Source organism: Giraffa tippelskirchi, chromosome 11 (assembly GCF_054371585.1).
Source record: "Giraffa tippelskirchi isolate mGirTip1 chromosome 11, T2T-mGirTip1v1.2.pri, whole genome shotgun sequence".
NCBI lineage: Eukaryota > Metazoa > Chordata > Mammalia > Artiodactyla > Giraffidae > Giraffa > Giraffa tippelskirchi.
This window is the reverse complement of record NC_137285.1, coordinates 35,617,040-35,629,626: the sequence shown is the minus strand read 5'-3', so window position 1 is coordinate 35,629,626 and position 12,587 is coordinate 35,617,040. Positions and strand designations below refer to the sequence as shown.

At 38.0% G+C, this 12,587-nt stretch overlaps 1 protein-coding gene across 3 annotated transcripts in view; it reads right to left on the bottom strand.

Moving 5' to 3' along the window:
• Nucleotides 1–12,587, bottom strand: part of AFG2A (AAA ATPase AFG2A) — a 328,990-nt gene that overhangs the window by 148,937 nt on the left and 167,466 nt on the right. The window contains exon 15 of one of the 3 annotated variants that reach the window (XM_081544860.1): nt 9,435–10,527. The exons of the other annotated variants lie outside the window; for them this stretch is intronic. Coding sequence (XP_081400986.1) covers nt 10,519–10,527 — 9 coding nt within the window. The 3' untranslated portion in view covers nt 9,435–10,518. Of the gene's footprint in view, nt 1–9,434; nt 10,528–12,587 lie in introns of those variants that run through there. 3 annotated transcript variants of the gene reach the window in all.

Sequence of the window (12,587 nt, the reverse complement as noted above, 5' to 3'; positions counted from 1 at the left end):
TCACAGTTTGCAGACCCTTGTCCCTCCCTCCCACCCCAGTTCTGACTGCTCTTCTTTGGATTTACCCTGGGTTACCACCGTTTCTCATAAATGTGGTGATCCAAATGTAAACTGGCCAACTCGCGACAGGGTAAGACACCTTTTTAAAAAAATATATATTACCATGTCATTCACATATATCCTTTTGATTTAGTTTGTCTTAAATTCCTCTCCTAAAAAAGTAGTGCAATCCTTCACCCCAGTCTTTAGTTTCTGCCTCTTCTAATCCAGCCTGAGCACTGATTGATCTTCCTAAAATCTCATGACAGTTTCTTTCTTCTACTCAGAAATTCTCTCTCCAGTTTACTAAAGCTGAACTCTACCTTAATGTGATTTCAACTGATTTGCCCAGCTCTTATCAGCCACTGATCTTGTACTTATAATTCTGAACCAAATTAGAATATTCATCATTTCGCAAATATATTCCTTGTTTTCAGGTCTATTACGTTCTTTGTCTCCAGTGTCAGTTCCATATGCAGTGCCTACCTACTCTCCTCCTGTTTCCTGAAATAGTATCCTTTCACCCAAGACTCAGCATAATTATAATCTCAGTCACTCCTGCTAGAAGAAATCTGCCCTTGCTAGATGTTCTGTATGCTCTTTCTAGTACAGTATTTCGGATTCTTTGTCTTCAAAGTAGTTGTGTTTCTTAAGTTCATATTAGATTCTGATTTTGAGGCTAGTGAATATATCTTATTAAGCCAATACTGTGCATGGCGAATACAAACTTTATAGTTAGCTGATGATATAAATCTCCATCATCCAACCAATCAATTCAGCAGACATTTAGTGACCATCTGTTATGTATGAAGCACTGTGCTAAGCTTCTGGGATATAAATCTGAAGAGATATGGCCTGTGCTTTCAAGGTGTGTACAATACAATGAAAGAACTGACGTATTTTTAAAAAGAAAGGAAAGAAGGGGGAAAACGATGATGGAAGGAAGGATGGACAGATGACTGCTTTATGCACAGAAGAACCTCCAATTTCTGCTGGGAGTGATCAGGAGATCTGATTATTTTTTTATAATGGAAAAAATTTTAATATTCTTATATGCTTAAGCAGCTGCAATCTTAATCACTAAGCAGAGTGAGGGAAGAAAAAGGCAGGCTGCCCCACAAGTGAGATCTCGACAGATTCCAGAATTAGAGACGTGTTCAAACATTCAAGACCAGCACTATGATCAGGAGAAAGAAATCTTATTCTTAAGGAACATAGTCATATGAGGAGATCTGATTCTTAAAAGAAGTAGGAATTTAGCAGAGCAAACAAACAGGAAGGCCATTTCTTGTTCATAGTGATATGATGAGGTGATAAAATACAGAGATGAGAAAATCTTATAGGAAGAAGAAATGTCTAAGACAGTGTGGAATGAGAGGTTATCCTAGAATACTACACCCAAGGAGGCCCAGTGCTTGCAAAGGGCAGGTGTTTTACGTTAGTAGTATTAAGTGGTTAGCAGTTAGGGATGAGCTGATGTAAAAGTGATAATGCAAGGAGCTGGCCACAGTAATTTGTGTTGTCTATGTTTTCAGGAAGAGGCGTGTCTTTGTTTTGCCTGCAGTAAAACTGAAGACTATGGGCAAGTCTGTACTCCACCCAAAGTGAATCATTTTTTTTTTCTCTGAAAGATGTAACTGAAGGTTGTGTTTTAGCTTACTGGTAAGAGTAGGTTAAAAGCTCATGTAAATAACTACTAGCTTCTTTATTACCATTTGCAGGACTTAGATTTTTCTCAAAAAAGTAGCACAACTTGGGAAAAAAAACAGAAAGAATGGGGGAGGAAAAAAAAAAGCTAGTGATCACATTGCTATTGTTTCTCCAGAGAGAGTACTTGCTGATGAAAAAAAAAAAGACAGTATTTTTGGCAGATCATACCTTTTCACACCATTGTTAGATTCATCTTCTTAAAACACTCTTTCTCTCTCTTTCAGAGCTTGCTGCTGCTGCTGCTGCTAAGTCGCTTCAGTCGTGTCCGACTCTGTGCGACCCCATAGACGGCAGCCCACCAGGCTCCGCCGTCCCTGGGATTCTCCAGGCAAGAATACTGGAGTGGATTGCCATTTCCTTCTCCAGTGCATGAAAGGGAAAAGTGAAAATGAAGTCGCTCAGTCGTGTCTGACTCTTAGCGACCCCATGGACTGTAGCCTACCAGGCTCCTCTGTCCATGGGATTTTCCAGGCAAGAGTACTGGAGTGGGGCGCCATTGCCTTCTCCGTTTCAGAGCTTATTACTGACTAAAATCTAAGGTTCAAATGCTTTAGGTCAGCATTCACTCTTGTATTCTAAATCCTAGGAGAGTCTCAAAGATTTTGAGAGCTGCTCTCCCATTTAAATTGTTAACACTAGATTTCTGGTACATTTTCTTGTTCACTTGGAGGATGAAACTCAGGTTAAGGGCTTCACTCTTTTTACCTTACCCCACCCCTAGGTGTTACTGGCTTGCAGTTCTCTCCCAGCGCTCTCCAGGAGTCTTTCAGCCAGGCTCATATGCTCTGCAATCTAGTCTCTACTCTGCACTCCTATATCCATTCTGCTTCCCTTTTTCCAGAAATGTCCTTACCTTTCCTAAACAACTACCTTCAATATTTCACTGATTCTAAGGAGCACGTTTCTTCATTTTTTAACATCACAGAAATGGGTGTGTTATCTTGGAAATGATGTACATCATAACTTAATTGGCTGCATTTTTCTTTCTAGCTCAGTAATCTATAAAGTAATGATACACCTTCCAATCAGTGGCATCTTAACACTTCTGTGACTTCCATCTGACTAGGCTCTCTATGTGTTCAAAATACTCCCCTACAGAATCATGCCTGTTTTATTAAATCTGTATTTGAGTGAGAAATGAGACTTTTAAAAGCAACATCTGGTAGCTCCCAAATGAATCAGACTATCAGATTAAAAACTTGTCAAAACCTTTATAAAAGAAAACTAAATAATACCCATAAATCCTTCAGAATTAGTTCTTCGGAATACTTAATAGCTAGAACCAAATAACAAAGACACACACTTTGGATGAGGCATGATTTACCTGGAATCTGAAAGTGATTTGGTTAGAATTATTCTTCCTAACAGAGATTAATGGACAGACCACTGGAATAGGAGTCAAATAATATTCTTTGATCCATGTTATCCCATCTGAAAATAAGAGGGTTTGACATGATTTAAGACCCTTTCAACACTTCTCCTCCAAGGCTTTCACTGACATTTGGATAAAGATCACTTTTACTGGTAGCGGAAAGATGGGCAAAATGGATTCTAAAATCTAGGACAGTATTGTAATTTTAGCAACTGAATTTGAACCTTGTTTTGAGTTATAGGAATCTGGTCTTTCTCTTTAGTTGCAAGTGATGAGACAATTTGGCACTTGTAACTTGGCATTCTTTCCCTTTTTTGCTGACTTCCTTCCTCTGATTGCTGCAGACAGGTTGTAGCAAGTAACGCTCTCTTTAGCAGAGATTTATGGAGCTCAGATGTTCCTTCTGTATTTTCTTCCCCTGACATGATGCAACAATAAGCATGTTTATATACTGTCTATGTACTCTGTATTTCTGGACTTGAACTTTGAGGAGTCACTCCATAATAGGTATTACCACACCCGGAACTTCACATGTCAAGGAGAGATATGAAATACTGGAAAGATGTTTTATTCATCTTTATTATTGTTATGCCTTAGTAAATTAATAGCTTAGTAAACCCTAGTGTTTATATACTGAGAGTTTATATAAAATTGCATTGATATAAAAACTCTAAGTATCTCTCCCCTACAGTTCAGTCGCTCAGTCGTGTCCGACTCTTTGCGACCTCATGAATTGCAGCACGCCAGGCCTCTCTGTCCATCACCAACTCCTGGAGTCTACCCAAACCCATGTCCATCGAGTCGGTGATGCCATCCAACCATCTCATCCTCTGTCGTCCCCTTCTCCTCCTGCCCCCAATCCTACCCAGCATTAGGGTCTTTTCCAATGAGTCAACTCTTTGCGTGAGGTGGCCAAAGTATTGGAGTTTCAGCTTCAACATCAGTCCTTCCAATGAACACCCGGGACTGATCTCCTTTAGGATGGACTGGCTGGATCTTCTTGCAGTCCAAGGGACTCTCAAGAGTCTTCTCCAACACCACAGTTCAAAAGCATCAATTCTGTGGCGCTCAGCTTTCTTCACCATCCAACTCTCACATCCATACATGACCACTGGAAAAACCATAGCCTTAACTAGACAGACTTTTGTTGGCAAAGTAATGTCTCTGCTTTTAAATATGCTCTCCCCTACACACATATATAAACACAAAATTTGGTCTGAAATTCTTGTGATTTACCTCTCGTTGCAAATACATTGTCATGAACAAATTCTAGGAGGACTTCCAATTTTTTAAATATGCAAAAGAAATAGAGAAGCACCCGATCTGAGACTCCAGTGTGCTAGTTTTTCTGTCAAAAATGATTTGGAGACAGTCATTTTATCTTCTTAAAGTTTTAATGATCCTGTGTATAAAGTGGGGATGTGGACTGTCAGTGACTTTCAATCTGTTTTCTGCCTCAACAAACCCGAGGTGATCTTAGTCAGTCTCACTGCACACAGAGGTTCACTGCCCTAGTAATGCCATGGTGAGAGGGGAGAGGGAAGGTGTCTGTGAGAAAGCTTCCAGGTGTACGGGACAAACCTAAAGCCCTGTGTGTGTTTTCAGAGAGTAGTCAGTCTAATCTTACTCCCTCCTATTACTATGGACTAATAAACTCAAAGGTCATTTTCAGCATCGGTTTCTATGACTATAAATGGAAAGGACACTTTCAACAAGAAAACATTTGATTATTTAAGTTGAATAGGTTTTGCTTTTCTCTGTAGTGACGGGCTTTTTTCTTTTCAGCATTTTAAAGATATCATTCCACTGTTGCCTGGCTTGCACTGTTTCTGACAATGTATTTAACATGGCTTTTTTTCTTTTTTTCCTCTTTTTGGTTTGCTTTTAAGACATTCTTTTTCTCACTGGTTTTTAACAACTTCATTATGATATACCCTAGTATGGTTTGCTTGTGTTTATCTTGCTTGAACTGTTTTGCTAGTCAGTCAGTTCAGTCGCTCAGTCATGGCCGACTCTTTGGAACCCCATGGACTGCAGCACGCCAGGCCTCCCTGTCCATCACCAGCTCCCAGAGTCTACTCAAACTCATGTCCATTGAGTTGCTAATGCCATCCAACCATCTCATCCTCTGTCATCCCCTTCTCCTCCTGCCTTCAATCTTTCCCAGCAGCTCCACTTAAAAGAGAATGCTAGGTTGAACTTAACCTTAGGTGAAAAATCAGTAAACTCTTGGTATGTGACCCTCTGAAACTGAAGCCCAGAAAGAAAAAGGCAAAAAACAAAACAAAACCACACACACACACACACACACACACACAAATACACAAAAGATCCGAGTTTTGGTGGCCTAAGGGATGTTACTAGGTCATCTAACATACACGAAATTGAATTCTGGGCGGTGGGGGGTGGGGTGGATTAGGAAGAGGATCAGAAAAAACAGATGTAAAGAAATAATGGCCAAAGAAAAAAATAATGGCCAAAATTGGTTCAGATTTAATAAAACTATCACCCCAAAAGAAAAAAGCAGCTTCAAGAATAAGCAGGCATAAAGCAATTCAAGCAAGAAAAACACAAGAAACCCATACTAACGGATATCATAGTGAAGTTGCTAAAAACCAATGAGAAAAACTCTTAAAAACAAATCAAGGTGGGTACTTTTTTTTTTTTTTTGGTAATCAAAGGAACACCACCATCCTCCTATTCACTTTATAAATATGCAATGGATTAGAAAAAGCTGTGGTGGTATCAGTAGACCAGTCAACTCAATTCTAGTGACTATACTAATAAAGAGTCATTTATTTGGCAGAAAGTCAAAGGAATCAAGATATATAGCTAATAGCACATATTAAAATATAATAAGGCAGTTGCTACAGCCTGGCTAGGGACCAACTCCATTATCTTTTGCCATATCAGCATTCTGATTCTTTCACCTTTCTGGCTGATCTGCTTCCAAAATCATTTTATAAGCACCCACTCTTCGTCACTCCCTGGAAAAGCTTCATTGCTTTAATTTTAAAAGCATTTCTCTCTTTACCTTTCTCCCGTTCTCCAAAAATGTAGGGTTCTGGTCTTAATCAGTGGGTACATATAGCTCTTGCTAGTGTTAAAAAGGAATTATACATATATTTTAAAGAGAAAAGTGAGATTATTGCCTTCTCACATGTATCCATGTATAAACAGTAGTAAAAGATGAACTTCCAGAATACTATAAATATTGATATTTTAAAATATGATTTCTATTTCAACTTTCGCCAATGTATTCAACAGATTTTAAATAATTTAATCCTATGATGCATTTAAAAACTAGTTCTGAGAAACTTTCAACAGATTTTTTTCTCCTTAAATTTGTATTGTCATTCCACTACTCCAAGAAAGTTTCCTTCCTTCATGAATCATTTTGTAATAATTTTAACAAATAAAAATACATATACACATTAAATTTTTTAAAATTCACATGAACAAAAGGTTCTAAGTATTAAATTTCTTCCGTGTTGAATTAGCATTACAATTACTTAGGTACCATTATATATATTATCAATTCAGGCAAAATATTAGCATAAAAAGTTAAAGTTTATTGGGAATTCATTTCTTAAACAGACTGATAGAATTACCTCATTAGTCTCCTTCTCCCAAATGTGTTCTTGTAAACATGGGAGACGACTACTCATTGCGTGTGTGCTCAGGCGCTTCAGTCATGTCCCACTCTTTGCGACCGCATGGACCTTAGCACGCCAGGCTCCTCTGTACATGGGATTCTCCAGGCAAGGATACTGGAGTGGGCTGCCATGCCCTCCTCCAGGGCATCTTCCTGACCTAGGGATCAAACCTGTATCTCCTGTGGCTCCTGCATTGCAGGCAGATTCTTTACTGCTGAGCCACCTACTCATTGCTAGGATTCGATTCTTTTAAAATTATTTAAAAAAATTTTTTTAATGGAATAAAGCACAGAGAGACTTTGTTCACATAAATGAGAGCATAGGAAATTTTCACATAATGACACCTCCCAATTCTCTGAAATCTGAACTATATCTCAGACAAGATGATGAACAAGGGACAACGTAAAATTCTTGGACTATACAGTCCATGGAATTCACTAGGCCAGAATACTGGAGTGGGTAGCCTTTCCCTTCTCCCAGAGGAATCTTTCCAACTCAGGGATCGAACCCAGGTCTCCCGCATTGCAGGAGGATTCTTTACCAGCTGCGCCACAAAGGAAGCCCAAGAATTCTGGAGTGGGTAGCCTATCCCTTCTCCAGCAGATCTTCCCGATCCAGGAATCAAACCAGGGTCTCCTGCAATGCAGGTGGATTCTTTACCAAATGAGTTATCAGGGAAGCCCTTTTAAACTGCAACTCCTGAGAAAACAAGAGCAAAAAAAAGCAAACAGTAATTCTAATCTCCAGACCACACTTAGAAAACTGGTGCTTCAGAGTGATCCAGTCTTTCAAACCTCTAACCTCCCACTGTCTTCTTGTTTGGTGTCTCAGAGGTTTATAATGAAGAATTTGGATAGGGGAATTTCCACTCTCAACACAAGTGTGTTCTCAGGCAGATCACCTTTAGGCATTAAAGATCTGGAAATGAATTTCTTTAAGTTGTTATTCCTATGTAAAGCATGCACTCTCATAAGTGAAGTCTCCTGGTTTACAAAAATGAATTAAAGAAATTAACTTCTGCAAGACTGGCCATATAGCATTTAAGTGTTAGAGTCGAGAAAACCGAAGAGTAAAACTACAATATAAATAATAAAAATTAATAAAGCAAGATCAAGTTTTTCATAAAATGCAATACTTCAAGGAAGGAAAAATGATTCAGAATAGAAAAGGTCTAGAATGGTAGATCTATGTCCATGAGAGGAGCTACTTAAGGTTCTATAAACAATATGACATGACAGCACAGGAAAGCTGTTTTATCTGTTCAAACCATGGGCATTTGACATAGGGTGGAATGCTGAGGTAGAAATGAGAAGTTTGGTATGCACCGCTGCAACCTCAAAGAATAAAAATATTAGAGCCCTGATTTAAGTGACACAATGGTTCTCAAACATGGTAAAATGACTAGGCATCTGAAAACTGGTATTCTTTGTTTTGTTCAATATTGGAACTCTTTCCAACGTATCGTGATCTGCTCGTTATCTATTATCAAGCAAAGAGATTCTATAACTATGCTTATTCTTCATTGTAAATGATAATGTTAATGTCTATGTACTCTCCCTGAAGAAGACAAGAACCTTATTACAGTTTCACCTCCTCTGGTCTCCAACTTCTCTCTTCACCTTACTCCTTTTATCCCCAAGAAATCCCCAAAGATTAATATTAACTGGAGTTTTAATTCTAGGCTGTGAGATGTTTGGTTATTAGTATCCCTCATCCTTCTTTTTTTTTTGGTTTTTGCCATTGCTTATCTATAAAGCAGGGTTTCCCCGGTGGCTTAGCAGTAAAATAATCCACCTGCAAATTTCAGGAGACATGGGTTCGATCTCTGTGTTGGGAAGACCCCTCGAGGAGGAAATGGCCATCCACCTCAGTATTTCTGTCTGGAAAATTCTATAGATGGAGGAACCTGAAAGGCTACAGTCCAAAGGGCTGCCAAGAGTCAAACGGACTGAGCACACACATCTATAAAGCACATTCTTGGATTCTGTATTCTCTATTACTACCTGTACATCTCACTACTTCTTCCTGGATTCAGTTCTCTTGTCTGGGTGCATGCTCTGAGAGCTCTTTCAGAGAGGGACTTTTGCACTGTAAATTTTCTAAGATCCTGTGTATCAGAAAATATCCTCCCTTCTCTATCACATTTAAGTGACAGTCAAGTTGAACAAAACTTTGGGTTCAAAATTATTTTCCTGCCAGATTCTGAAGATGTCATTTTGGTTTCCCCTTCTGTCTGGTATTGTTCAGAACTTTAAAGTCAGACTGATTCATGTTTTTTCCTACCTGAAAGCTTTTAGAGTTTTTTTCTTTAGCTTTGATATCCTAATATTCTAATATAATAAGTCTGGATGTAGGTTTTCTTCAGCTCTCTCTGAACATTTTAATCTTAATTGTTGCACCTTTAATTACAGAAAATCCTCAGTTATTTACTTAATATTTTCTCCCCTCAATTTACTTTTTGCCTGTGGTTCTGAGACTTCTAGTACACAAATAATGACATACATAACTATTTCTATCATTCATATTTCTTGACTTTTCTCACATTCTTTCCCTCTCATTATCTTTTCCTGATGTTTCTAAAAAGATTTCTGGATTTGATTTTCCAAATCATGAATTTATTCTTTGGCTGTATCCATTGTGCTATTTTACCCATCTGGTTTTTGTTTTGTTTTGCATTTTAGTTTTAAAAAGTGGTAATTTTTCAAACTCAATATATCCAATTGATGATAACTATTTGCTTTTTTTCTTTATGAATCCAGCTTTTTTCCTTATCATCTTTAAGAATATCTATTAACACTACAGTTCTCTTCTGTCTGTACCATTGGTTTTACTCATTTTATGGTGTGATTTTTAGCTACCTCAGTTTATAATTTCTACTTAGGTGGAAGGGCCCTAGCTTGTGCTTTCCAAAGCAGTTTTAAGTTCCTCTGATGTCTCAGTGTGAACTCAATCTCCTGTTTTTACTCTCCAAGCCCACCTCTCTAGGCCCTCTATTTACTAATCTCTAAGGTTCTCCACCCTAGGATCTTTATTATTAGGGGCTTTCCTGCTTCTATAGTAGCAATAGTTGCCTGGTCCACATAGTGAGGAGAGTTGAGAAAGTTAAGATACCTAAATCTACTCCTAATACAATATTGTCTCCTAAGCCAGGCTCCCATACTGTCCTGATACTAGCTGTCCGGTCTCTAGCTGGCACTAGACTACTATTTTCTTGCCTAATACTAAAAACAGAGTGAGCAACTGAAAGGGCACTATGGAGGAGAGAAAAGGGCTCAGTTAGAAAACTCTCCCTCAGCTTATGATCCCTCTAGAATGGCTCTTGACTTTCCTCTACATAATAAAGACAGTTTCTACCTCCCTCCTTGGGAGGTAGGCTAAGATCATCTCTAAAGTCTCCTTAAGGTTTAACATTTTCTGACTCCTTGGATTCACAGAGAGTATGAATCCACCTACTGTGAACTATACTACTCCATGGGAGTTTATCAACTCTCAAAGTTTCAGATTCTCTCTTGCAAAAGGAAGAAATAATGTAAAGTGCTTAGCATATTGACAAATGGAAAGTACATGATTTGTCATTATTAGATGTGCAGTATTACCAACTGCTCAATTTGTCATTGACGAGTTTTACTTGAAGAATTCTATGTCACTGATGAGATTAAATGAAGAAATTGCAGCCACCTTCAAAATTCCTGTGTCTTCATAGCACTGGTCCTTTTCCTTGACTTGTCTCCAGCTTCAGTTTCATTTAAACTAGGCAAATGAGTAAAAGAGTCAGAATAGATATACAAGCTCTGTCAGTGTAGCTAGATAAAATTATTCCCCCAATTGTATAATAGGTAAAAGAAACTTTCAGAATAAATCACTATCAGTATCAGCTCAGTCGCTCAGTCGTGCCTGACTCTTTGAGACCCCATGAACCGCAGCATGCCAGGCGTCCCTGTCCATCACCAACTCCCGGAGCTTACTCAAACTCATGTCCATTGAGTCGGTGATGCCATCCAACCATCTCATCCTCTGTCATCCCCTTCTCCTCAATCTTTCCCAGCATCAGGATCTTTTCAAATGAGTCAGCTCTTCGCATCAGGTGGCCAAAGTATTGGAGTTTCACCTTCAGCATCAGTCCTTCCAATGAACACCCAGGACTGATCTCCTTTAGGATGGACTGGTTGAATCTCCTTGCAGTCCAAGGGACTCTCAAGAGTTTTCTCCAACACCACAGTTCAAAAGCGTCAATTCTTCGGCTCTCAGCTTTCTTCACAGTCCAACTGTCACATCCATACATGACTACTGGAAAAACCATAGCCTTGACTAGACGGATCTTTGTTGACAAAGTGATGTCTCTGCTTTTTAATATGCTGTCTAGGTTGGTCATAACTTTTCTTCCAAGGAGTAAGCGTCTTTCAATTTCATGGCTGCAATCACCATCTGCAGTGACTTTGGAGCCCAGAAAAACAAAGTCAGCCACTGTTTCCACTGTTTCCCCATCCATTTGCTTGCCATGAAGTGATGGGACTGGATGCCATGATCTTAGTCAGAATAAATAATGATTTGTTATAAACTAATTCTATCTAAGACACAGGTACTAGGTGAATCACATGCAAGACAGTGAATCTCTGCCTTTCAGAAGCTCACAATGTGGGGATAAACAGAGATAAACAGCAATTTAAAGCCATATATATTAAATGTTCAGTGGATACTCTAGATAATACGTTCCATAAGAGATTCAAAGAAAGAGAAAATAAATTATTCAAGGCTGGGAAAACTCTTGCTTTCAAAGCATTTTGTAAGCAAGTTCTACTTTCCACAGGTCCATCCACTAATGGAGAAACCAAAACTGACACTTTTTTTATATTTTATGTGAAAAAGAATACTGGAACATTCAGAACTACTTATAAACTAGTACGAGCAATTTCATCAAATAACTAAAAAGCATGGTTCAAGTCTCTATGAGTTTGGAAACTTTACATGGCAGGCACTGTGTGGACATATTTTTATCCCAGTGGAGTTTTTCCTTTTGTTTCAAAAACTGACTATAAAAATAAGTAATATTTTTCTTGTTATTGAGAGAAACACTTCTTTCAATCATATCTAATGCTGAAGACAGGTTAAAGAAAGAAGAGAAAATGCCCCTTTATAATTACGGAGATTTATAATTACTGTGTAGTTTACAACGGTCCTACTTACAAGACATCCTTTTTTTTTCAACTAAAGCTGGGATCTTCCTGGATATTATTAAGTTATTTACTGGCTTCCCTTGCATCTGGCACCCAGTGCAGAACATAGTATATAAAACTATAATCTGGCTTCAGATGATAACAGAACAAAAGGGAAGGCATAATTAGCATGACTATATTACTTGATGCATGTAAAGAAAATGAATTAGGTCACTTATATAGCTTATCCTTAAATTGAACTTTGCTGAGCAAGACAGAAAAATATCTGTTAGAACATTAAAAAAGTAAATGAATGATTATGTAATTATTACAAAGTAAAATGCTTTATAAAGGATAGGTGAAATAGGTCTTGGTGAAATTACAGGTAACAAATGTGAAAAATAGAAATTAAATATAAGGAATGCAATTAATGTCTTAATGTCCAGCATTTTAACGTTCTTTTCCTAAGAGGTTAGAAAGGATTAACTATAGTTTGCTATTTTTGATGTGAAAGAATTTTAAGTTATAAACTATTTTGGTTATTTTTTAAAAAGTGAATGAAATCAACAGATAACAGAGCTAAAAAGTTATGAAGATGTAGTCTTTTCAAAATTTCTGTCATATCTATATGAAAGAGTAATAAAAACGAAATGATGT